The 27,290-nt window shown below is 41.0% G+C and overlaps 1 protein-coding gene across 1 annotated transcript in view; it reads right to left on the bottom strand.

The window, feature by feature from the left end:
* Positions 1-27,290, bottom strand: part of CHAT (choline O-acetyltransferase) — a 91,973-nt gene that overhangs the window by 59,096 nt on the left and 5,587 nt on the right. Inside the window, exons 2-5 of the mRNA XM_075842808.1 lie at positions 20,967-21,079; positions 13,210-13,401; positions 11,106-11,224; positions 3,307-3,360 (exon numbers count right to left, since the gene is read on the bottom strand). Of these exons, the coding sequence (XP_075698923.1) occupies positions 3,307-3,360; positions 11,106-11,224; positions 13,210-13,401; positions 20,967-21,029 (428 nt within the window). The 5' untranslated portion in view covers positions 21,030-21,079. The remainder of the gene's footprint in view (positions 1-3,306; positions 3,361-11,105; positions 11,225-13,209; positions 13,402-20,966; positions 21,080-27,290) is intronic.

Raw genomic sequence — 27,290 nt, 5'->3', positions numbered from 1 at the left:
GTTATTAGTTTAATAAAAATGTATACCACAAAATTATCCCTTCACTCCAAGAATTTGTATCCCGGTTTTATTTGTAGTGTGTCTCCTGCCCTTACCTGGTATATGAGATCTTTATATCGGTGCGAAGCATCGGTATACAAAAATGATTATTGTAGTAAAATGGCGGTGCACTGTAAACGAAACATGATGTGGCTCTGGGGCAACTTAAATTCTACTTGTTGTAGATACTTTCTACATGGGCTCATCAATGTAAAACATATGTATTTAGATGATCCTAGCTGTATAAGGTGTTGGCAGTCACGACACATATATACAGATTGGCGATAAGAAGCTAATAAAGTTAAATATTCTCTGACAGGCCATTAAAATGATCGGGCCTTTAGTGTATATATCACTAGTGCCCCATTTATTTCAATAATAAAAAAGCCCTTGAATAGGTTCTGAGATATAAAAATCTCTGAATTGAAAATGAAATTGGCACTGGAATCGGGACAGTGCTGCAGCCCCCTTCATTCTAGTGATTGTTGAGGATCCTAGTTCAAAGATCCTCAATGATGACATCTTTTAACATTTCTCGAGAAAATGTCTGAATGGAAATATTCACTCTGATGCAAATACACATTCCAGTTCCATTATAAATAAGGGATTTTTAGCAGCATAAAATTAGCCTGTAGATGGAAAACTTGGACCCATTAGAAATATCATATTGATACAAATAACATTTCTACTGTCCAAGAAGACTCCTCTGATCGCATCAGCGGTATTCTCATTTTGTATTGTCCCCATGCTGTTATCACATAAATTACAATAGCCCTTCATCCATCAATTGCTGTCATCCCATGGGGAACTGTTCATCTGTCACATAGGCACATCAGGTGTGCTTCTACACCAGAGTGCTGTTCCTTTGCATATATATATATATATATATATATATATATATATATATATATATATATATAATCTATCCCATAATGACAAATTAAAAACAGAATGTTAGAAAATTCTGCAAATTTATTAAAAATGAAAACTCAAATTTCGCATGGAGATACGTATTCAGCCCCTTTGCTACAGCCGTCTTTACACCGACTTTTAACGCATTAAATAAACAGTGACAAGATCCTTTATCTTGACTTTTTCAATGACTTTTCAATGGCTTTTGTTGAGTGATATCACGCTGCAGCAAGTTATCACAGTCAAGTTAAAGATGGCTACATCCGTATGACACTTGAAATTTATCTCTGGGGGCCTCCCATCTCTTTAGATCATCTTTCAAATGTTTCTACGCTTTCATTGGATTTCACCTGTGGAAAATCCATTTGATTGGACGTGATTTGGAAAGTCACACCCCTGTCTATATAAGGTCTCACAGCTGACAATGCATATCAGAGCAAAAACCAAGCCAAGAGGAAGAAAGAATTGCCCGTAGAGCTCAGAGACAGGATTGTGTGGAGGCACAGATCTATAGATAGGTACAAAAAAAATAATATGCTGCACTGAAAGTTCCCAAGAGCACAGTGGCCTCCATAATTCTTAAATGGGAGCTGTTTGGAACAACCAGGACTCTTCCTAGAGCTGGCCGCCCCACCAAACTAATTAATCATGGAAGAAGGGCCTTGGCAAGAGAGGTAATCAAGAACCTAATGGTCACTTTGGCTGAGCTCCAAAGATCCTGTGTGCAGATGGGAGAAACTTCCTGAAGGTCAAATATCACTGCAGCACTCCACTAATCTGGGCTTTATGGCAGGGTGGCCAGAAATAAGCCTCTCTGTAGTAAAAGACACATGAAAGCCACCCAAAGTTTGCAAAAAAAGCACCTAAAGGTCTCTCAGACTGTGAGAAACAAGATTCTGTGCTCTGATGAAACCAAGATTGAACTTTTTGGTCTCAATCTCAAGTATCATGTATGGAGGAAACAATGCACTGTTCAGCACCTGCCTAATACCATCCCTACAGTGAAGCATGGTGGTGGCAGCATCATGCTGTGGGGGTGTTTTTCAGCGGCTGGGACAGGGATACTGGTCAGGGTTGAGGGAAAAATGAATGGAGCAAATTACAGAGATATTCTTAATGAAAACCTGATTCAGAGAGCTCTGGACCTCAGACTGGGCCAAATGTTTACCTTTAAACAAAACAATGACTCTAAGCACACAGACAAGACAACACAAGAGGGCTGGGGGGACAACTCTGTAAATGTCCTTGAGTGGCCCAGGCAGAGCCCTGACTTGAACCCAATCAAACATCTCAGGAGAGACCTGAAAATGGCTGTCCACCGATGGTCCCCATCCAACCTGACAGAACTTCAGAGGATCTGCAGAGAAGAATAGCAGATAATCCCCAAATCCAGGTGTGCAAACCTTGTGGCATCATTCCCAAGAAGACTGCTGTTATCTCTGTGAAAGCTAATTCAATTAAGTACAAGGGTTGAGTAAAGGGTCTGAATACTTATGTCAATGCAATATTTGAGTTTTTCCTTTTCAATAAATTAGCAAAAATTACTAACATTCTGTTTTCACTTTGTCATTAAGGGGTATTGAGTGCAGAATGATGGGGAAAATCTTGAATTTTTTTGTATTTTAGCACAAGGCCACAAATGTGAAAAAAGTGAAAGGGTCGAAGACTTTACAAATGCACTGTATATATCCTATAGTAATTCTGAAACATATAGACCATCGAAGCATCAGATCCGAGCACTTTATCTATGTATATTACACCTTTGCCATCTCAAAACATTTTCATGTATACAGCCAGTGACAGATAGCTGGTTCAATGCTGGCATGTGTGTATGGTGTATTCCATATATAACTTCTGATAAGATCTATTGGGTCCTGGCGGATAAAATCCACCTAGTTAACCGTTTGGCAGCTGTTTTAAAACACTGTTGTCTGCTGTTGTGCAGTTGGAAAGCCATGGGGATTATAAATAGTGTGCATCTCCCATCTAAAAGATAACATTTTGCCATTTCTCCCAGCCTTACACATTATATTAATCGACCCTTATAACTGTACCGAAGTTTTACAAGCTTATAACACAAACTATTATTTTGAATTACTTTTGTCCAAACATGTCGGAAAGTTACTGCACTTTATTTTCTTTTTGTATTAGGTATAGCTCATAATTACATATGTTCTTTTTTTCTTGCAGCATGGACCATGTAAACCAATAAGGCAATAAATGTAACTCAAATCATTGTACAATGCAAGTAGCTTGTTGGAACTACTTGATTAATAATGGCATTATAACGTAGGTATAATAAGGAATATTTCTAGGTAATGCCAGGTTTTACATTATTTGAGTAATGCTACTTACATGTCCAATAATGTTTTGTAATCAAGCACTCCCGAGATGAGGTTAGCAGTAAACCTAGGAATCAAACACGGAGAATAATGTTTTATATCAAACTGTAGTAATCTATCCTATATAAAGTTTTTCTTCCTAAATTCAATATTGACTCTCTTTACATTTCAACCCCCAAATTTTAAACAATAAAAAAAAAAAAGTCACAAACCTTCTTTAACAAAACTTGTGTCCTCCTGATCACTGCTTAGCCCCTATAAAACCATGTGGATTACACACATGGTTTATAATGCGACTTTGTACGACAAGTACCAATATATTCTGTCACTGTGGACAATGTATTAGCAAAATAGTTTTCGGCATTGTCTCTCACTTCACTTGATAGTAGAAAGACAACTAAGCGTATAACATTGGGGTTGGAAATAATCTATAGCTTCTTTAACCGGTTAAGGACTAGGCTGTTTTACAGCTAAATGACCAGAGCAAATTTCACAATTTTGCTATGCGCTTCTTTAGATGACTATAACTCAGCAGGTGAATAAAGTTCATCTTTGAATTTTACACTCTTTTTAAAGGACAGATAGGGCTTTGTTTTAGTGGCATTTGTCAGTATATATCATTTTTTTTTTTTCTCTAAAGTGGGCAAAATTGGAAAAAAATGCAAGAATTTAACAATTGCGTCGGTTTATGCTAGCATTTTTCACACACGGTATAGACCACGGCCAAAATTCATCTCCTTTCACGTTCTTCCACTTCTCCCGTGCATGGGGATACCAAATATGTGTGCCTTATTCACTGTGCGGGCATGTGCCAGGGCTTGGCATAAAAGGAGGCTTTTTGGCCTTTTTGGTCCAGGAATTCTGCATGTGATTTTAGAGCCGCATACTGTTTTCTGGGGAGCCTAATGCTGCTGAAACATTAGAAACACCCCATAAATGACTTCATTCACACAATTAGACCCCACAAGGTTTCCTTCAAGGGGTTTATCATATTTTTAGCAAGTCCAGTTTTCTTCTGAAAGTTTCTTGAATAAGATGGAACAAAATAAAATCAGCACTTTTTTAGCAAATGCGTCAGTTTAGGCTAGTATTTTTCACACACGGTATAGTCCACGGACAAAATTCATCTCCTTTCACATTCTTCCACTTCTCCCGTGCATGGGGATACCAAATATGTGTGCCTTATTCACTGTGCGGGCATGTGCCAGGGCTTGGCATAAAAGGAGGCTTTTTGGCCTTTTCGGTCCAGGAATTCTGCATTTGATTATTATAGCCGCATACTGTTTTCTGGGGGGCCTAATGCTGCTGAAACATTAGAAACACCCCATAAATGACTTCATTCACACAAGTAGACCCCACAAGGTTTCCTTCAAGGGGTTTATCATATTTTTAGACAGTCCAGTTTTCTTCTGAAAGTTTCTTGAATAAGATGGATCAAAATAAAATTAGCAATTTTTTAGCAAATGCGTCAGTTTATACCAGCATTTTTCACACACGGTATAGACCACGGTCAAAATTAATCTCCGTTCACATTCTGCCACTTCTCCCGTGCACGGGGATACCAAATATGTGGCCTTATTTATCACATAGAGATGTAGGAGGGCAGAGGATAGAAGAAGATTATTTCACAAATCGCTTTTTTTCAAAGCTGGTGAGTTTCTATAACACTTCCAAAATATCTGCTCTTGAAGCAGAAATCCCAAAATATTCATCTAGGGGTATAATGGGAATTTATTTTTTGGGGTTTTCTAAAATAAGAAATTGCAGGTTAATGCAAATGGAGCTCTCCAGCAGATGAACTTTAGAAAACATCAAACATGACATCCACCCCCCACCCATTCCCTCCCTCACCCTTGGAGTAAAATCAGGGGAAAAATAAAAACGTAATGTAGGGCAAATATATTTTCAACAAATTAACTAAAATCTAATAATTCAGAACAGTGTGGTATTTTTTAAAACATGGCTCAATGCACAGGCCTGGTTGTGAGGGACATGAGGGACAGAAATATCGGGAATCTTTGCGGTGCCCGTCTTTTCTGCAGACGCGGCACTTTTTCTGGGGGTTGCTTCTGGTTGCTGTTGGGGGAATCCGACTGATGAAGTGTCTTTCAGTCAGTCGCGTGACATCCTCAGACTGGGGGCATTCTCGGGTGTCCTGAACATCAAAAATGAGGCCTTCAATAATTTTTTCCTGGAAATCCAGGTATGTGTCTCTGCCTCTGTTTTTTTTATAGAGCACAAATGAGTTGTGGATGGCCACCTGTAACAAATAAATGGCCACTTTTTTGTACCAGGTTTTAGTTTTGCGTTTTACTAAATACGGCTGTAAAACCTGGTCGCTTAAATCCACCCCCCCCATGTACTTGTTATATTCGGACACGCTCACTGGTTTGTGCTTGTCCGATGTTGCCCCTCTTTCCCTCACTGCCACTGTTCCTGCGGTATGAATCGTGCTTAGCACATACACATCTTTGCGATCCCTGAACTTGACCGCCAGCAATTCTTCAGATGCATAAGCACAGGAGTCCCCCTTTACCATGCGCTTCCCCACTAATTGCTGTGGAAAACCAATTCGGTTTTTGCGCATGGTACCACATGCCCCAGTCCTTGCAGCATGCAAATGCCTAAACAGGGGCACACTCGAATAAAAATTATCACAGTACAGGTGGTACCCCTTGTGAAGCAGAGGCTGCATTATCTCCCACACAATCTTAATGCTGGTGGAAAGATCAGGGGGGCATCCAGGAACATTTATTGAGCGGTCCCGCCCTTCATAAATCCTGAAGGCGGTGGTATATCCTGACCCGCTTTCACACAATTTGTAGAGCTTAACGCCATATCTTGCCCTTTTGGAAGGTAGATATTGGCGAAAGCTAAGTCTGCCATGAAAGTTGAGGAGGGATTCGTCCACACTTACATTCTGCTCAGGGGTGTAGAGTTGCAGAAATAAATTATTCAGGGAATTTATTAGCGGTCTTATTTTGAACAACCGATCCCGGTTTGCATCGGTACTTGGGGGGGCCTGTGCGTTGTCATTGAAGTGGAGGAACCTCATTATTGTCTCATAACGAGACCTGGGCATTACTGCAGAATATACTGGGGTGGCTTGGGCGGGTCTTGTTGACCAGTAAGACCTAATGGAGGGCTTTTTGACAATACCCATATTTAGGGTGAGCCCCAAAAAATTTTTTAATTCCTGCAAATTGGTGGGCGTCCAATCTCTGGCATGGGTGGATGAAGGTTTCTGCCTTATATATTGCGTGGCATATAAATTTGTTTCGTGGACAATCTGATTTAGGATGTCGTCCGTTATAAATAAATGGAAGTAATCCATTTGGACAAAATTTGTATTGTCCACGGTTATGCCAGGAGTGGCCGTAAATCCGTGGATTCTAGGCCCAAAAGATGGGGCAGGTGCCCATACAAGAGCCTGGACTGGAGGGACCAGGCTGTCCCGTGCTACAGCGCTACTTGGCCCTGCGCTTTCATGTTCTGCAGTTTCGACTGCATCAGGGACAACGTCCCCTGAAGATGAACCTGAAGTGACGCTGTCATCGTCACTGCCCAAAACAGGTTCCATCTCGGACGCCATCTCTGATGCGGTCTCCGACTCAGACCACAGCATGGCGTATGCCTCCTCGGCGCTAAACAACTTCCTCGCCATAACGTAACTAACACTAACTAAACAAATTTTTTTTTTTTTTTTTTTTTTATAAAACACACAAACTAACTGGTATATATATCTACACTACCGCTAACAAAAAAATAAACCGCTATTGCTATATATATTATATATATGTGGATATATATATAATTATATACTCCCTACCTGCCTATTCTAATAGAATAAAAGAAAGAAAGGTAGATAGATAGAAAAAAAGATAGATGGATAGATAGATTGTATAGATAGATAGAAATCTATCTATACAGAGAATGTTTTAGAGTGTAACTGTATTTTTTTGTAACTGTAACTGTAATCTTCTGGCAGCAATTCTCCCGAGTCTCTTCTTCTCCTCAAACTGAAACAATGTTTGAGGAGAAGAAAAGAGGCAGGAGATTTACTGCCAGAAAAGTCAAAATAAAACAAATGTGATCGCTGTGATTGGTTGTCACAGCGACCACATGTTCAGGGACCATCAGATTGGTCCCTGATACTCTGCCCAGTGCCCAGAGCTGTTGGTAACAGCGAGGGCACAGGGCTGTGTGCACGCGATCGCGTGCACACTGTTTTCTATGCAGAAATGCATGTGATCGCTGTGATTGGTTGTCACAGCGATCACATGTTCAGGGGCCAAAAGATTGACCCCTGACATTCTGCCCAGTGCCCATGGCTGTTAGCAACAGCCAGGGCATAGAGCTGTGTGCACGCGATCGCGCGTGCACAGTCTCTGAAGTGCGGCCGTATATATACTATACGCCGGACTTTAGAGACCCTGACCGCTGGCCGTATATTTACGGCCAGCGGTCGGGAACCTGTTAAGAATAGTCCTGACCCTACCGCAAAAAAGTTAACCATCCGCATGTGAATTATTGGGGTTCTCCCTCCATAATAATTTACCTATCAATATAAAACTGTCCCATCGGTTGAACACCCACAAAACGCGAATGAGCTTATTTCAGTCATGTTTGCGATGACAAAGCATGCCATTTCTGTCTCTGCCCTTTGAAATGTATAGTAGTTACCACCAGTCTCGATAATCCATGGATATTCTGGGGATATGGATATTCTGAAGTCCTTCAACACTGAGGTAAGAGTTGCTAATTTACTACATTCACAAGTTGGATCATGTACAATAATAATAAATTGAAATATGTTTACATAAACCGTTCAGCCATAACTATAAAACCACCTGTCTAATATTGTGTAGGTCCCCCTCAACACCTTGAACTCTTTGTCTAATTCCTCAAATCATTCCTGGACATTTTATGCAATGTGGCGGGTTGCTTTATCCTGCTGAGAGCCCACTGCCATTAGGGAATACCATTGCCATAAAGGGTTGTACTTGGTCTGCAACAACGTTTTGGTAGGTGGTACATGTCAAAGTAACAGCCACATAAATGCCAGGACTTAAGGTTTCCCAGTAGAACATTGCCCGGAGCATTACACCTCCGCCGGTTTGATTTCTCCATTAGTCCATTCTAGTGTCATCTCTTCCTCAGGTAAGCGAAGCACACGCATCCAGAGGTCGTGCTAGTATTTTCCAGCAGAGTAAGAATACTCATCCGAAATTTTTGAGGAATATTTTTAGCCAAAGAGGAGTAAATAATTTGTATTAATTCAAATTAATATTACAAAGGCATACGCAATTCTAAAGGCTTCCTACTTATTCTGGGCATGATGTATGGGGCAAATCTTAAATACTCAAATAATGACAGACCATGCATCTCAAAAAAAATGCTGTGACAATCTCTCTGACATAGGGGTTTAGAGTGTGGAATTAAACCTCAGCTTTATCTTGGAGAACTAGTGGAGTCTGTGTGGTGGAGGGTTACTGGTGTGTCCATAAATTTAGTCTTTAATTGCATGCATAAAGGGGTTTTCCCATAATCATTATTTATCCCCTATCCACAGGATAGGTGACATATATCTGATCGGTGGGGGTCTGACTGCTGGGACCCCCACTAATCAAAAGAACAGGCTTACCTTGCCGTTCCTGGGAGCCCCATAGGAATGGAGCAGTAGTGCGCATGCTCGACCACAGCTCCATTCATTTCTATGGGGAATCCAAGTATAGGGGTCAGCATGGGCACTCTGACCAGTCTGCGACTATGCAGTTCCCAACGCAGCAAGCTGCAATGCACTGTGTGTTCAGACGGGCTAGCCTCTGCCACCCCCGCGCATCAATGTGCCATGGGCACCCATGACGCTGTTGCCAGTTCACCCATTGTCCTTCCATGGACTACTTTTGTTGGTAACCACTGCATAACAGGAACACCCCACAAGACCTGCCGGTTTGGAGATGCTCTGACCCAGTCGTCTAGCCATCTTAATTTGTCCCTAGTCAAAGTCACTGAGATCCTTACACTTGCCCATTTTTCCTGCTTCCAACACATTAACTTCAAGATGGAACTGACTGTTACTTGCTGCCTAATATATCCCCCCCCCCTTGACAGATGCCATTGTAACAAGATAATAAATATTATTCACTTCACTTGTCAGTGGTTTTAATGTTATATGTGTTACGATCAGGATACATGTTTCTTATTATATGGAAAGTGAAGGAATAATGAAGATTCTCGTTGTGTTTTCTATTTTTACATTTATTCTCCTAGTCATCCAAATTTAAATGGCTAGACGACGACATTGACATGTAATTGAAGCAGATAACGGTCTGAGAGATATCACTGATTAACCCCCCATTATTTAGTTCAGACACAAAACTTTACGTGATGAGCTAGTTAGCGGTAGATACCCGGATGAATGCAACATCTGAATGTGCGCCAAAAGGTAATCACCAACGGGGACATTGTTCATTTTGCAAAAATATGTGTACGGTTCGAGTGCTGCCGGTAGGACCCATTGGTCATATTGTTAACCAATTGTTTACTTGCCATTCAGATTTCTTGGTTTACATGATATGTTGCCCATGCAAAGATTTTTATATTGGTAAAACAATCAAGTCCTTTATTTAAACGTTATCGTGAACACATTTATTCATTGGCTACAAGTAATAGTGCACCACAGTTTATCTCTTATATCAAAGTGGTCCATAGGGGTGATCCCTCTGTTGTGAAATTTTCAGGTCTAGAATGTATATTTGTAGCTAGTAATATTATGGATAGATATACTAAGTGGTTGCAGCGTGAGGCAAAATGGATCATTAGCTCAGATGCCCTTGGTTCTGTTGGTTTAAACGATAGAAACGGCTTGTCATCTCTTTTACAGAATATATACATATTGACCCTCAGGGTATACATGTTGTTGTACGACGCATCTATATTTGTATGTCGATGCTGCTGATTTGTTACAGTTTATGCCAATGAGCCAGTTAGGGGGATGGAAGCGGCTGACATCCGGTACAGTCCTAATACTTCTCACAGTTTACAGCTTGCTGCAATGATCCAGACTAGGCAATCCCGTGTCATCTTGTACTCCTATCTGATCCATACTGTCGCATATATATATTGGGGGCAAACCCTCAATATATATGTGCTGCTATGTGTTTAGCTCCCAGAGAATTGTCTAGACAGAAAACATTGTAACAAACATGCTAATTTGAGAAGAATTAGGTCTGTATAGGTTTTCAGTCACTGAGGACAAATAAGAATATTTGTCTTTTCTGACCACAAACAGAGATATTGAAAAGGATAAGGGATAGGACAACTTTTTACAATACAATAATTCAAGTTAATATAGATCAAATGGAAAACCCCTTTAATATTTGCTTGCAGGAAAGAAACGCTTGACACTTGGAAAAGAGTTATTGGTACAGGTGACTTCTATTGGATGACCTCTACATCCATTTATTTCAAATTAGATGAACTTTTGTGTTTAGGCTATGGCTGAGGAAAACGATAAAAAAGTGGAATTTCTATTTTAGGTCTCTTGAGTGAAGAGGAACACAAAGAACATTTTACATCTGTGGAAGGATTAAAGAGACAACCATAACCCTGTTGTTCTGTGTAGACACAGGCATCTATTGTTTCTGTATTTTACTACATCACCAGATACTTCCACTCCATATTTTTTTTTAGGACATTTGCATTTCTCACAGTTGCGAGCGTGCTTTGTTTATGAGATATGTCACCTGCAAACACTGTTACTGCGCTAGAGCTTAATGACGGAAAACAAAGCGTTCAGTATTACAGTACCTCAAATGATCATTGGCATCCTGGAAGTTGTGGTGTGCAAATATTACTGCCGGACTGGAGTTAACTGGGAGCGGCAGTCGATTATTTAGATACATGTCAGCAAGCCAGTAATGGTGTATCTAAAGAAATGATGTTAAAGTAAAACCATAGTAAAAATAAGGTACATTGAAGACTGATCATAATTTCAGTATCGCATGCGTAACCTGGAGACAGTAATGCAATCAATGCAGGAAAAAAACAACACAGAGACATTTCACAATCTAATTGTCAGCTATGCTCTTGCTATATAAACCCATGGAAGATATAGAACAGTAATCAATTGATAGAATTATTGATCAGTCTTTAGCTACGAATTGCAGATTGACCCCAAAATGTGTCTTCATAATAGTCAATGCACACACTGTTATTAATGTGGATTTTCTTCAATTGTAGTTTTCTATCTAAAACAGTTACCATGTATGAGGGTCATAAATCATGTCCAGCAAAAGGATATGTTTACATCTAAGAATAGGGTCTACAGGTTCATGATAAAAAAAAAAGAGTGTTCATGATATTGTTATCTTTAAATCTCTACACTGTCCCGAAGCCGCCAGTCATCTGGATCCCCAGCAGCTTTGTGTTATCCCTTTGTGCCACATTACTGCACGTCATGTATTGAAAAGTAAAACACTAAGCATATCTGTTTTGGTGGACAGTTAACTTTAGCAACCAGTGCCAGGCAGCTGCTGCCAAGGCAAATAAAATCATGGGATGCAACAAAGGTATAGATGGTCATTACAAAAACATAGTTTTGTCTCTATATAAATCACTAGTCAGACCACACATGGAATATTGTGTACAATTTTGGGCACCTGTGTATAAGAAGGACATGGCTGAACGAGAACGGGTACAAAGAAGGGCAACCAAGGTAATTAAGGCAATTGGCAGATTCCAGTACCAAGAAAGGTTATCAAACTTGGAGCTATTCAGTTTAGGACAACTTAGAGCCGAACAAATTACAATGTACAAATATATAATTGGACAGTAGAGAGATCTTTCTAATGATATTTTTACACCTAGGCCTGTAACAAGGATAAGGGGGCATGCTCTACGTCTTGAGGAAAAATGGTTTATACAGTAGATGGGGATTCTTTACTGAGGTAGACTATAGGGAACTCTCTGACACAAGATGTTGTGATGATTGATTTATTTAGCAAGTTCAAGGAGGGCCTTGATGCCTTTCTTAAAAAGTACAATACTACAACTTATGAGTACTAGATTCTGGAGATGGGACGTTGATCCAAGCATTTACTCTGATTGCAATTTTTGGAGTCGGGGAGGATTTTCTTCCCTTAATGTTGGGAAATTGGTATCCACCTCGATCAACATGGAAGAATTATAAGTTGGATTTGATGGACCCATGTCTTTTTTTCAACCTTATCAATGATATAACTATGTATCTGAGGTGGTGCGCCAATGGTCATAAGAAGCAGCAGGGGACCCCAATGAACAGTGGTGTGGGAATAACCCAGTATTTTACAGGTACATACTGTATATTATATAGTCTATTTTTTTAAATAAAGTGAGCCTGTAGGAACCCATTCTTTGGGACCAGAAACCCCCATCTATGTCAGCTTTTTACATTGTCTCTATGGAACTTTTTAGGGTCCCCTCTCTATTAATCAAAACAGAAAGTCATTTTAAATGGCCTCCATGGAAAACGACCCTTCTGTCTGCCTGGCCACAGCTTCCCTTAGAAAAATCTGCTTTTTGCTCAGGGTACCGGTAGACCTAGCACCCAGCACCCATAGCTGCTATGTGAAAGGGGTTCGCTACTGCCTGCGATGAGACAATCTCTTTAACCAAATGAATTACAACCAATTACGAGAACAAATAAATCAACTAAATAGAAAAGCCCTAAAAATTAAAAAATGCCATAACTCATACATTTTGCTAGTGTGGTCTGCCACCTAAAGGTAGCACACATCTGTTCATGAAATGCATGCACACTTTTGGCAGTGGTCGTTTAAAAGTTTTATATTACACAAGTGGTTTTGTTCTTTGATGCTTATAATGTGAGTTATTCATAAATGCTTTGGAGACGGTACAAGATTACAAGTCTCACCCAGTTTTCCGTTTTCTCTCGTCGCTCCAGTAATTTTTGTTGCAGCATTTCCCCAACACCACCAGACATCATAAATCCATCCACAACTAGTTTGCTTTTTTTATATTGTTCTTCTGAGACCAAGTGCTTCATGCATTTTAGATACATATCCATAGTTTGCTGCAGAGGTGGCACAGGCAGCTTGGGTAACTCCTGAAAAAGAGAACATTTTTTTCTTAGAATTGTTCTTGTATGTTCCCTTCCAGTAACATAGTTGCAATCACAACATATTAAATACAATTTATTTATCATGGTTTAGTCTGACCGAACGGTCCGTATCTGCAGTTTCACTATCCCACGGTCAAAGTATGACTAGTACAGTACAATCTATGCAGAACTTTCAGGAAATACTATTCACTTAGCATCTAAATGTGCAAATAGCGGGGCCCATACAATTATGTCATATAGTCATGGACATAAAGAGGTGGCACAAAAGGCTAGCCTATACAACAGTGCCAGTCTGCAGCTTCTATATAGTAATATCATTCAGTAATGTCCATGACCTCCATAGCTGAACTTACCTGTTGCATTATTAGCATCTCTTCCACTTCTGCTGCTCGATTCTAGTTCGGATTTCCATCTCTGGGGATACTGATAGAAACTGATATAGGTGGTATAGTACACAATCATAGCTGGTCAATAGACCAGCCATGTCTTACAGAAACTAAAGGGGCCATAGGGGTACACATACTTGTTTAAGAGGCCATAGGGGTGGTCATACTGGTTTAAGAGGCCATAGGGGTGGTCATACTGATTGAAGAGGCCATAGGGGTGGTCATACTGGTTTAAGAGGCCATAGGGGTGGTCATACTGGTTTAAGAGGCCATAGGGGTGGTCATACTGATTGAAGAGGCCATAGGGGTGGTCATACTGGTTTAAGAGGCCATAGGGGTGGTCATACTGATTGAAGAGGCCATAGGGGTGGTCATACTTGTTTAAGAGGCCATAGGGGTGGTCATACTGGTTTAAGAGGCCATAGGGGTGGTCATACTGGTTTAAGAGGCCATAGGGGTGGTCATACTGATTGAAGAGGCCATAGGGGTGGTCATACTGGTTTAAGAGGCCATAGGGGTGGTCATACTGATTGAAGAGGCCATAGGGGTGGTCATACTGGTTTAACAGGCCATAGGGGTGGTCACATTTGTTTACCCCTCGTTTTTCCATTCTACTTGCTCAGTGCTAAAATTAGCTTACTATCAGCAGTGGTAATGGGGGAATTGGGGTGACTAATAAAGCTCTGGCCATTACTTGTTTCTGGGCACCATATCAGTTACATAAGTTGCCATGGCAGCAGTTCTGCCACTGTATGTAATGTATATAGTAAAGACTCGCAAATCATGGAACTTGTACTTTGCTTTAAAATAAAGTGACTGATGTCAGCAAATTTCGGGATGAGAACACAGAAAAAATGTAGGATGTTAAGGAAAAGTTTTAAGTGATAAATACTACTGCATACCAACCAATAACTACATTAAGCATTCTGTATTAAATATTAACCCCTTAGTGACCACTGATATTTTGGTGTATTGAAAAGACCTTTTATATGAGCCCCCACTTGACCCCCCCGTGCCATTTAAGATTTTGCTGCCCTCCGCACACCCCACTGCCCCCAAGGGGGTGGGGGTGTTTTTTTTTTTGGAGTTAACTGGTAGATTTTATGAGCCCATTAAATCCCACCAAATTTCAACCCTCTAGATCGAGCCGTTCAAAAGTTATGAGGGTGTTCTGGAACTTTTGGTGGGCACTGTATAATGTACTGGGAAAGTAAAAAAACATTCTTTGGGGGTGGAATGACAAAAACACAGCGAATACGCCATTTTCCTTTTTGTGTTTCATTTTTACAGCGTCCACCGCGCGGTAAAAACAATATGTTCATTTTCTTTTGCAGGGTCAATACAATTATGACCATACCAAATTGATATCGTTTTTTTCATCATATATTACTTCTACAAAAACTATTTGTTAAAAAAAAGTGTTTTGTGTTGTCATATTCTGAGAGCCATAACTTCTTTAAGTTTTTGTCGATGGAGCGGTGTCAGGGTTTGTTTTTTTGCGAGGGTGAGCTGTAGTTTGTATTGGTACCATTTTGGGGTACATATGACTTTTTGATCACTTATTATTACATTTATTTGGTTAAACGAAGTGACCAAAAGACAGCAATGCTTGCAATTGTGAATTTTCTCTTTCTCATGGCACTCACCCCGGCGGCTTAAATAATGTCATTTTACTAGTTTAGACTTTTACAGACGCAGCAATACAAATTATGTTTATTGTTTTTTTATTGCTTACATCATTTTTTTGTGAAAAGTTATTTTTTAACATTTAATTATTTCAATTCTTTTTTAGATTTTGAAAAATTTATTGAGCATTTCTTAAACTTATTTTAGACCCCCCTAGGGGACTTTATCATGTGATTGCCTTTATCTGTGCTCTACTATTAAGCCTTGGCTCCGGCAAGATTTAATAGTAGAGCGCTGATGGCAGAGTGGGGGTCTTCATTTCGTCACAAGGGGGGCGGTCTTGGGAACAGAGGGAATCCCCTCCCTCAGAGTTATATCCGATCCAGGCCATTGCAGGCTAGAGTCAGCTGTTTGAAACAGCCGGTACCAGTCGCCTAAAGTCTGGCCTCAGTTCCTGAGCTTGTGCCAATCTTAGGGTAGTGTATCTGTACGTCGGATATTGCTAAGTGGTTAATGTATATCTGGACTTATAGCTAATTATACCCTGGAATATCAGAGGGTTACGCTGCGGACTTTGTTACCCCAGCTTTATTTTAACAGTAGGTTATATTTTGTATACTTGTGTACTAATTTCACACAGCAAAAGCTGAATATGCGGGGAAATACAAATAACAAGATGTAAGAAAATAAAAAAAGAGGCAAAAGTCACTAATTATGAAAGTTAAATTGCTAAAAAAGTGTCTGGACATTAAACGGGTATAAAATTTAGGGCAAGTGACTGTTGCTAAGATATACCATCAGTTGCTTCGACATTTTCTCTGCGCGGTGCCGGGACCTGCACAGCGCCTGGATGGTTGTGAGGGAAAATGACACAAAGGAAAATTACACAAGGAGCCATGGAGTGAGATGCAAATAAAAATGAACTAGACACTAGCGTTGCAGCCGCTTCAATCTAGTGATTGGTGGAGTGTCAGCGGTCAAATCCCCACAGATCAGCAAGTGATGGCATTTCCTAGCTGGAATACTCCTTTCAGGCACAAAATACATCTGATACTAAGGGGTTATGTTGTTTTTTTTTTGTTTTATTGCTTAAAAAACACCTATAATGTGCATGCTGAAAAATAGTTATATTAATGGTGTGTGAGCGAAAACCTCCTTCTAAATATAGCTTGTATGGTATAGGATAAATCAATCTTACATAGCCAGAGGTTTGGCTTTTAGCTTATTAAAATAATAATTTCACTGCCAGTAGGCACCACTGTACATTATGCAATTAGCCGTAGACTGTGGTATGTAAGTAGTAGTGTTAGGAGTCGTCACAGGCCAGAATATCATGCTGATGATGCTATTATTATGTTTATTGGCAAGTGTGGATGAAGGAGTTATATAGAAGTGTATAAAGGCGCATTCAGTTCATATTTGTCTTTTATGTATAATAGAAGCAATAGCATTATGTTGAGTCATGTTACAAAGCACAGCAAGAAGCGACGGATAGGATAGACTTTTATGTGTCCTGTTTTTTGCAGGATAGTTTTCTTTAATTCTTGTTTTTTAATGAAGCCATGCTATACCTATGTATCACTCCAATTTCTTATGGAGGCACACAGGGATTTTTTGTTTTTGAACCTGAGAGAAAAATCATGCCGTGTCCCATTACTTCTAGGGAGAATACCCTTATCATATGGTGCCACCATACAGTGTAGTAGGGAATCATAGTAACCACCATACAGTAAGAAATGGAGGGAGAATAATTGCGGACCAAAGTACAGCGCTGCTAACATCAAATTCAAGTCCAGACAAAGAGGTGATAAATGGGATTTAATGGCCTTGGCCTGATGAAGACGCTAGCTCAGCGTTGAAACTCGTAGCCTCAAACTGCCTTTATTGGTTTAAACCCAATAAATCCCATTTATCACCTCTTTGTCTGGACTTGAATTTGATGTTAGCAGCGCTGTACTTTGGTCCGCAATTTTTCTCCCTCCATGTCTCTTTGAGCGGTTGTCTGTTGACCACCGGTTTGGATCCAGCTGCAGGTTCATCACCCATTAAGATTATTACCTGCTTATAGTAGAGTTGTGCCAACTACTTGCACAACCCCCAAAGGTGAGCATTTGATTCACCGTTGTTCGTTTTCTCATTTTTTTCGCTTGTGATCTGCACCATGTGGCGCCGTGGTATTTTCTCGCTTTCTCTCTAGGACCATACAGTAAGCACCACCATATAGCACTGTGAACACCGCTCTTACAGCCAGAGGATGAAAACTTGTCCTAGTCATACTGCAGGGCTTGTTAGGCGGGGACTAGACTTAGACTTTATATTCTAGTGAGTGATCTCAATACAAATAATTTCTGTGATAAATTGGTGTACATTGAGTAGCTTAAAAATCTCTTTAAAATCGCTCCTGAAAAGCGTGTAGCTCTGAAATCCCAGCATGGAGAAATTTTGTAGAGATTTTCAAGATAATCCTATGGACAGCAATTTATCACAGCAATTTTTTTTTTGTAATGAGATAAATGGCTCTAGCCTAATGATTTCCTATAGACAGTGATTAAAATGCTCACTACAAAAAAAATCCAGGTCTAGCCTAGAAAATGCAATTTGTTTGGGAAGTGGTTTACAGTACACATAATACCAGAATACTGCTTTTTCTCCCACTCTGAAAACATACTCATAGGTAAAAGGGGTTGTCTTAATGCAGACAAACTCTTTAAAGGCTATGGAAACCTTTTGAGGGATTTTCCCGCGGACCTGACGGGTTCAGTGACGGCAGGTCCTACGTTTCTCTGCCATGCAGGATCCACCTGAAATCGATCATATCTAAGTTCTGAACTTAGATGTGATCATTACAGCTGCATCCTGCATGTCAGAGACATGCCGGACCTGCTGACACTGAACCCGTCAGGTCCGCGGGAATGACGGATTCAGTGTAAAGCGAACGATACAGCTATTCTTTATAGAGAATACAGAACAGCTGTATCTCCAAAGTAAAACGATTTTTATTAAAGACTAATTACAAAGTTACACTAAACACACGAACTAATCTATTTATTCAAACAAAATAAAAAATAATGCCCTCAAAAGTGTCCATAGCCTTTAATATGAGAGCCGCTCTCAAAACCCATGGCAAACAGCATACTTTGCTGGGGTAAGTTGCGGTTGGCTGATCATTTCCCGTGTAGCTGCTGCTACAGAGGGAATGTAATATTACATTTAATAAGTGGACGACCCCAATCCACCAGAGTGGGAGTCGCTGATTGTTGGTGGATTTCCACTGTGCCTTATAGAGGGGGTCCCGAGTGATGATGTCCCAATATGATGTCTATAGGGCATATGGACAGGGTTGTCTTGATGGGAGAACCCTTTTAATTAGCTTCCTATACAATTTGGCCCTAGTGTGTATGTGTGTGTTTGAGATTGGGAATTTAGGTTGTGATCCCCAGAGCAGAATATTTTGGCGCTATGTAAGCAACAGGAAATAAATAAATAGCTTCAGCTTCTCCGTGCTCTGTTGTAATGTATAGTCCGTTGTAAGCAATGTTTAGCGTTAGGGTTAGAAGTAAAGGAGTATTTGTGCTAGAAATATACTTCATACTGTAAACAAGAGTATATTCCGCAATAAGGTGAGGCTGTGACAGCATCCTGGTCTTTTTTATGAAATCTAGTACATTAAAATGTATTTAATTTGGTACTAATAGGACCTGAATGGCACCAAAGTATTATATATTTAGGATTATTGGACAGTCATTGGGAATCCTTATCGTCCACTCTCATGACATGTCTGCTTTAGTAAATTCCCCATAAGAATTCTGGAGCCTCTTTTCTTGAAACTTTGTGTTGTCCTTATTCTCTGTTATTCCCCCTGGAAAGGCATAAATAATCTGACAACTGGGTGTTACCATGCTCCTTGTCAAAATGGGGACACGGTCAGGATTTATCAAAACAGGCATGTCAGACCTGACATCTCCTATGTAATTGATTATTGTCTAGATTATGTTGCTGTCCTGTGCAAAAAAAAACAACCCCCAAATGTTAAACTGCCCGAATTGTGACCTGTGTGATGTAGAATTATAGGAATTTTACTGTGAGACTTGTGGATCAAATTATCACTACACTGTGGACTTAAAGGGACATTTTAAGTATTGAAATTGAGGTATTTCTAAGTGAACATTTATAGTAGCAGACACTGGCAGAACTAATATTAGGGGTGACGGGCTGTTTTATAGGACCAGTAGCTCTTGGATTTTGATAAGGCAGTTTATCATTTAGATCCCTAATTCCTAGCTCATGAAATAGATTCTTCCACTGAGTATAGGGACAGGTTCATGAGTGTAAGGACTGGGTCATTACAAAATAGCAACATCTTTTAAGTTTTTTCTTTTTTTTTTTACCAAATCCAAATAGAATAAATGAGAGAGAATGTGCCCATTACATGTTTTACTGAGGGATTCTGCAGGGCCTAAGTGAAGTTTGGGTTTGGGTTTTCCACATAATCCCTACCTTTTGGGACTGCTGTAAACAATATATTAGGGGATTGCATAACTAGCAGTTGTTTAGTGCAGTGTTATTACCTGAAACATTCCTGTTAGTGATGTGAGGATTCCGGTAAGATCCTCCGACCCCAGAACACAACAGCTATTTATCAATAGTCAGCAGTCCATTGACTAAGTTTAAAATCATCTGGAGCTTAAGCTTAGTAAATCTCCTCCTTTATATAAAACCATGTAACAGAACGCTAACTATAAGGCTATGTTCACACGGAGTATTTTGCAGGAGGAATATCTGCCTCAAAATTCTGTTTGGAAGTTTGAGGCAGATTTTCCTCTCCCTGCACGCCGATTTTCGCGCCGTTTTTTGCCTGCGGCCATTGAGCGCCGCGGGGCATAAAACAACGTGAAATACGCTTTCTCTGCCTCCCATTGAAGTCAATGGGAGGTCAGAGGCGTAGACGCCCGAAGATCGGGCATGTCGCTTCTTTTTCCCGCGAGGCAGTTTTACTGCTCGCGGGAAAAAGACGCCGACGCCTCCCATTGAAATCAATGGGAGGCATTTTAGGGCCGTTTTTGACGAATTTTGCAACGCGGTTTCCGCGTCAAAAAACTCGGCAAAATACTCCGTGTGAACATAGCCTAAGGCTGTGTTCACACAGAGTATTTTGCAGGAGGAAAATTCCTCCTGCAAAAACTGCTCCAGACGGTTTTTGCACAGTGGTCTGACAAAAACTCGTCAAAACACTCGTCGAGGCGTTTTTTTCCCTCTTTCTGACTGATTGAAATGGGATTTTGGAGTATTCTTACTTAATACAGTAGATTATATTTTAGTTACTGGTCATTTATTTTCTGTTTTTTTTTACATACTGCTATGTGTTTGGAGTAGTTGGTGACAGTGTGATACTTTAATATACTCAGTCTGAAAAATCTCATTTAAATTTGACAGGTGAAACCAGGAGACTATAATAGAACGTGTACAATGTATGAAAATTCTTTAGTTCTCTTTTTAGTACTAAGACATGCAAAACATTTGAACATGCGTGCGTCCTACCTCTCCCTCCTCGCTTCCTTTGCTTGCAGACTTTTCGAGTGTGGATTTCTTTAACACAGGCATTTTGTGATTAAAAAAAAAAAAAAGAATGCTGCTCTTCAAGTTAATAAAATCTGTTGGACAAAATAAATGTTTTCTATTAAAAGAATATTCTCACTATTACATTCATATTTTAACTGTGTTTTACAAATAATTGTAATAAAACGTTTTGCAGTGTTTTATTGATAAGCAATGCCCCTTTATGTGTACAGGACATTACCAGTGCTTACAGCCATTTTTCTGAGATGTGCCTGTGCATGCCCGATCTTCTAGTGTATTCCACATGACTGGTAGTAGGCAGAGATAAAGCTGAGGGCTCAAAACGTATAGGCTGCTTCATCTGCATGCCGTAGAACGTGCACATGGCGTCTATAAGTCTACTGCCAGTCCACAGATAAATTCTGAAGAGGTCTCAAGGTCACCAAGGTGGAAAAGCAAGGGGAGCCCTGCTGTAACCACTGAGAAAAAGAAGCTGGGGGCTCGGTTATAGCAAAAAGGGAAGAAGGTATAAGAAAGGTCCTGCTGGGACCACTGAGGAAAGAGGGGAACCCTGCTGTAACCAAGGGGAAAAACAGTGGTACACCCTGTTGTGACTAAGATAACCACTGGGGAAAGGGTGCAGGAAGTCCTGCTTTGACCATTAGGCCATGTTCAGACGTGGCAGAATTTTTCCGCTGCAAATGTAGGTGCAGATTTGGGGCAATTACGCAACGAATCGGCAGCAACTTTTGCATATTTGACAGGTAATTCCGACGTTGCAGATATCACAGCGTACTTGCCACAGATTTCCGTTTTCGCATTGCAAAGGCTGAAATCTGCAGTGAAATTCCGCTTCTTCTCAGCAATGGAAAGAGCATGCTGCGGAGGGAAAATTCTGCACCGCAGCCTAAATTCTGCACAGTTATTTTCTGCAACGTCTGAACTGACTTCCTAAAAATGTATACAAAGAAATGAAAAAAGCGGCTGCTGCAGAATTCCTCTGCGGACTGTCCGAAGCGGGATTCAACAGCAGTTCCACCACGTCTGAATGCGCCCTTACATTGACAGCTTTTGGGAGAAATCCTGAAACTACTGAAGTAAAAGCAGGAGAACTCGCCCACTCAGCAAGCATGGAGAGAATGTAAGATTTAGAGAAGCAAACCTCCTAAAAAATACAAGCAAAAAAGTCAAATATGTGGGTAAGGCCAGGATCACACACACAGTTTTGATGCAGTTTTTGTGGCATCTTTTAGCTCAGTTTTTTTTGAGCCAAACACAGGAGTGGACACAACAGAAAAGAGAAGCATCAGTCTTTTCTTTATACCTTTCCTTCTTTTTGGTTCCACTTCTGGCTTTGGCTCAAAAAACGAAGCCAAATACTGCCACAAAAACTGCATCAAAACGAATATGCCCAATATAATCTAATCCTTAAAGTGTAGCTAAATGAGCATTGAGACCCCCACCAATCACTAGCACAAAGCAGCTGAAACCCTCGTGTGAGCGCTCAGCTGCTTCGTTTCTGTTCGGCTTTTTCCGGAAAACTGATGTATCAGGGTACAGACTCAGAGACTTTGTATTGAGTACACGATACATTTATTTCCGGAAAAAGCCGACCGTTTAGCCACACTATAAAGGCCATGTACACCTTTTTAAAAAACTTTTGTTTTTTCAATAAATGTTTGTCATTATAAAAGATGTTGGAATTGATCTTTATTAAACATGTTTTTTAGTTTTCCTGATACAGCTTCTATGTATCCTAGATACATAGAAGCTGTATCATTTGCTGTCAGCTGAATTCAGTAAAGTGAACTGACAGCTTGGCAGCGGATCCTGTGGGTGTCTAAGACTATGTTCACAAATCATGATTTTGATGCAGATTTTTATGCAGAATTTTGAGCCAAAACCAGAACAGGTTTCAAAAGGAATGGCAAATATAAAGGAATAACTTATACTTCTCCTTACTCTTGGATTTACTTCTGGCTTTGGCTCAAGATTCTGCATCAAAATCAGCAACAAATTGCAATGTGTGAACATAGCCCTAACAAACAGGATCACAATAATATCGATCACATCTAAGTTAGATCACTGACGGATTTGGCTGATAGCAAACGAGACAGCCATATATAGGGGATACATAGAAGCTGTATCAGAAAAACGAAAGACAATTATTAAAAACTGTTTATAATCACATAAAACATTAAAAGCTTTTATTTTTATTTTTATTATTATTATTAAATCAAATGTGTGCAGAGCTTTTCAGTAGTTGGGAGGAGTGAAGTGCTGTCTGGCCCCTCCACTGCTGGATATTTCTAGAGCCATGGGAAAGAAACAAGAACATTCCCCATTTTCGGGAACCTAATGTTTGAGGGAGATGTTCTATCTAGACCAAAGGTGGTGTTTACATGTTCTGTTGATTTCTAAGTGAAGTGGACACATCTACATTTATATATCACAAATTTAGGTTTATTTGCAGAATCATAGTGGAATAAATGAAACATAAAAATGATCATGTGCAAAAATGTGGGCATCACCGCCAGGGGCATAGCTAGAATAGGTGCGGAGGCAGGGGCGTAGCTAGGGGGGGGGCAGGCGGGGCACGTGCCCCGGGCGCAGTTCAGAGGGGGGCGCCAGCGCCACCTCCTCCTGCACTATAATTGTACCTGTGTCGCAAGGACACAGGTACAATTAGAAGCAATGAATGACCGGCCATTCAGCACCTCTCCACGAATGAAGCGACTGGTACCTTTTGTACCAGTGACGCTTCCGTCGATGAAAGGCGCTGACTGACTGACAGGGAGAGTCATCCTGACCAGCCAATCAGCGCCTTTCATAGACGCATCGTTCAACCCCCAGGAGACCTGCGCAGAAGAGCGCAGGTCTCCATGGCTGCCGGACGGCGTGGGAGCGGGAGTAAGGTGAGTTTGAAATTGTTTTGTTTTTTTTAAATTGTAATAGAAGTGTGGCTGTATCTGGGGGGGGGGGGACTTTGTCTACACGGGGGACTTTATCTACGGGGGTGTCTATCTACAGGGCTGGGCTATATACAAGGGGACTATATCTACAGGGCTGGGCTATATACAGGGGGACTATATCTGCTGGGCTATATACAGGGGGACTATATCTGCTGGGCTATATACAGGGGGACTATATCTACAGGGGGGCTATATACAGGGGGGCTATATCTACAGGGGGGCTATATACAGGGGGACTATATCTACAGGGCTGGGCTATATACAGGGGGACTATATCTGCTGGGCTATATACAGGGGGACTATATATACAGGGGGGCTATATACAGGGGGGCTATATCTACAGGGGGCTATATACAGGGGGACTATATCTACATGGCTGGGCTATATACAGGGGGACTATATCTGCTGGGCTATATACAGGGGGACTATATCTACAGGGGGGACTATATACAGGGGGACTATATCTACAGGGGGGGCTATATACTGGAGTGGGCTGTCTATAGAGCACCATATACAGGGGTGAGCTATATAGTATATAGCCCCCTGTAGATATAGCCCACCCCTGTATATGGTGCTCCATAGATAGCCCATCCTAGTATATAGCCCCCCCTGTAGATATAGTCGCCCTGTTTATAGCCCAGCCCTGTAGATATAGCTCAGCCCTGTAGATATAGCCCCCTGTAGATATATTCCCCCTGTATATAGCCCACCCCTGTATATAACCCCCCTCTGTAGATATAGCCCCCTGTGTATAGCCCACCCCTGTAGATATAGCCCCCCTGTGTATATCCCAGCCCTGTGTATATCCCAGCCCTGTGTATAGCCCAGCCCTGTAGATATGGTCCCCCTGTAGATATGGTCCCCCTGTAGATAGCCCGCCCCTGTATATAGTCCCCCTGTAGATATAGCCCACCCCTGTATATAGTCCCCCTGTAGATATAGCCCACCCCTGTATATAGTATCCCACAAATGGCTCCCCCTATAGTGCTCCACAGAAAGCCCACCCCTGTATATAGCCCCCTTGTACATATAGTCCACCCCTGTATATAGTGCTCCACAGATAGCCCACCCTTGTATATAGTATATACAGGGGTGGGCTATCTGTTGAGCACTATATACAGGAGTGGACTATCTAGTGGAGCACTATATACAGGGGTGGACTATATGTACAAGGGGGGGGCTATATACAGGGGTGGGCTATCTGTGAAACACTATATACAGGGGTGGGCTATCTGTGAAACACTATATACAGGGGTGGACTATATGTGGAGCACTATATACAGGGGTGGGCTATATCTATAGGGGGGCTACATACATGGTTGGGCTATCTGTAGAGCTCTATATACAGGGGTGGGCTATATCTACAGGGGGCTATATACAGGGGTGGGCTATCTATAGAGCACTATAGGGGGAGTTATTTGTGGGACACTATATACAGGGGTGGACTATCTAGTGGAGCACTATCTACAGGGGCTCTATGGCAGGCACTATCTACAGGGGGCTCTATGGCAGGCACTATCTACAGGGGGCACGGTGTGTGTGTGTATGGGACACAGTGTATGGTGCTATTATAATTAGAGGTGCAGTGTATGGCACTATTATATTTAGGGGTGTAGTGTGTGGTATAATGATAACTTTATATTTATTTATAGGTGCAGAAATGTTGGAAAAGTGAGGAGCTGAAGACATCTGAGCGGAAAACTGCAGAAATGGGCTGTGACCGGGAGAAGTCATCATAGAGGTCTGGACCTGATGGAGAAAAAGAATTAGAATCTGAGACGTCACCGGTGAGTCACTTAATGTAAATGTTTATTCTGCCTCTAATCAGCACTGTAGTCACTGTATGATCTGCAGTGAGATGATTATGATAGGATTTATTTTTTGTGAAACGGCATCTCCCAGCATATCCTTACCATTGTTCGGGCTATGCTGGGAGCTGTAGTTTTACGCCGTACAAACCTATACGGCAGGGGTTGCACTAAATTGAGCTGTATTTGTTCTGGGGCTGTATATATGTACTGAGCTTGGTTCTCGGGCTGTATATATGTACCGAGCTTGGTTCTGGTGTTGTGTATAGAACCATATTGCTTGTGAAATGTACAAATAATTTTATGCTCACGTTAAATAAAAAGAAATGACACGTCGATTGGTAGAGAAAACAAACACGGCGAGGGGGAAGGAGATGTCGGGAAAGAGGTTGGGGGGGGGGGGGGGCGCCAAACTGAATCTTTGCCCCGGGTGCTGGAGAACCTAGCTACGCCTCTGTGCGGAGGTAGCACCTCAGGAGTGCCAAAGAGTGGGGGACCCTGTTACAGATTTTGCATTGGGGCCCAAGAGCTTAAGTTACGCCTTTGAATACCCCCTTTGGCAGAAATATTTTCATAACAGACAGCTAGCAGCAATTGTTAATTTGTTCACACTTTTTCTTGCAGAATGTTGCTAGTTAAGAAATATTATTTAGCTGTTCTGTATGAACAGCATGTTTGAGATTTACCATTATAATTCCAATACTATTCAAATATAGTGACTGTAAGGGCTAGTTCACACAGAGTTTTTTGCAGGCAGAAAAAAAAGAAGGAATTTTGACTTGCCAGTGTTCTTTTTTTTTCTGCGTTTTTGCCCGCAGCCGTTGAATCGAATACAAAAATCACGGGCAAAAACTGCCTAAAAAAAAGCTCCAAATGACAAATGCAGGTTTTTTCTGCCTCCCATTTATTTCATTGAGGGGTAAGAGGCGCAAACCACTCGAAAAAAAGAGCATGCTGCTATTTTTTCCGCAAGCGCCCAAAAGCTGCCCTGGAAAAAAAAACGCTTCTGCCTCCCATTGAAATCAATGGTGGATGTTTTGGGCTGTTGTTTTGGTGATTATTCCTATGCAGTTTCTGCGTCAAAATCTCTGCCTAAAAGCTTTGTGTGCACTGACCCTAAAAGTCATTCCAAAACCTTATTGTTTTGTCTCTTGAAGAAGTTTAAGTTTGACTTTGAAGAAACACGGAAACAATGAAGCAGATCATCACTACTACTCAGCCCGTCAAACATTTCTGCAGGTCCTCGGCAGTGATGTGGATGTTTTGCTGCTCTACCTGACCAGACTATGAGCGGCTCTATGTGATCTTGTCTTGACATCTACAGTTATCTTAACTACCATTTTCTTAAAGAAGTGTAGAGTAGTTGAATTGCCAGCATGAAATATATAGATTTCTTTATAGAGTGGTCTGCTTTGTGATAGTGATCAATCTTTATTTTCAGATCCCCAGACAGTAGTTTAGAAGAGCCCATGTTTGTTGAGTGTCGGCACAACACTTTGATAGACTTGAAGAACCAAAGAATTTAT

This window comes from Rhinoderma darwinii, chromosome 11 (genome assembly GCF_050947455.1).
Source record: "Rhinoderma darwinii isolate aRhiDar2 chromosome 11, aRhiDar2.hap1, whole genome shotgun sequence".
NCBI classification, from domain to species: domain Eukaryota; kingdom Metazoa; phylum Chordata; class Amphibia; order Anura; family Rhinodermatidae; genus Rhinoderma; species Rhinoderma darwinii.
The sequence above is the reverse complement of the archived record's forward strand: the minus strand, read 5'-3'. Positions and strand labels throughout refer to the sequence as shown.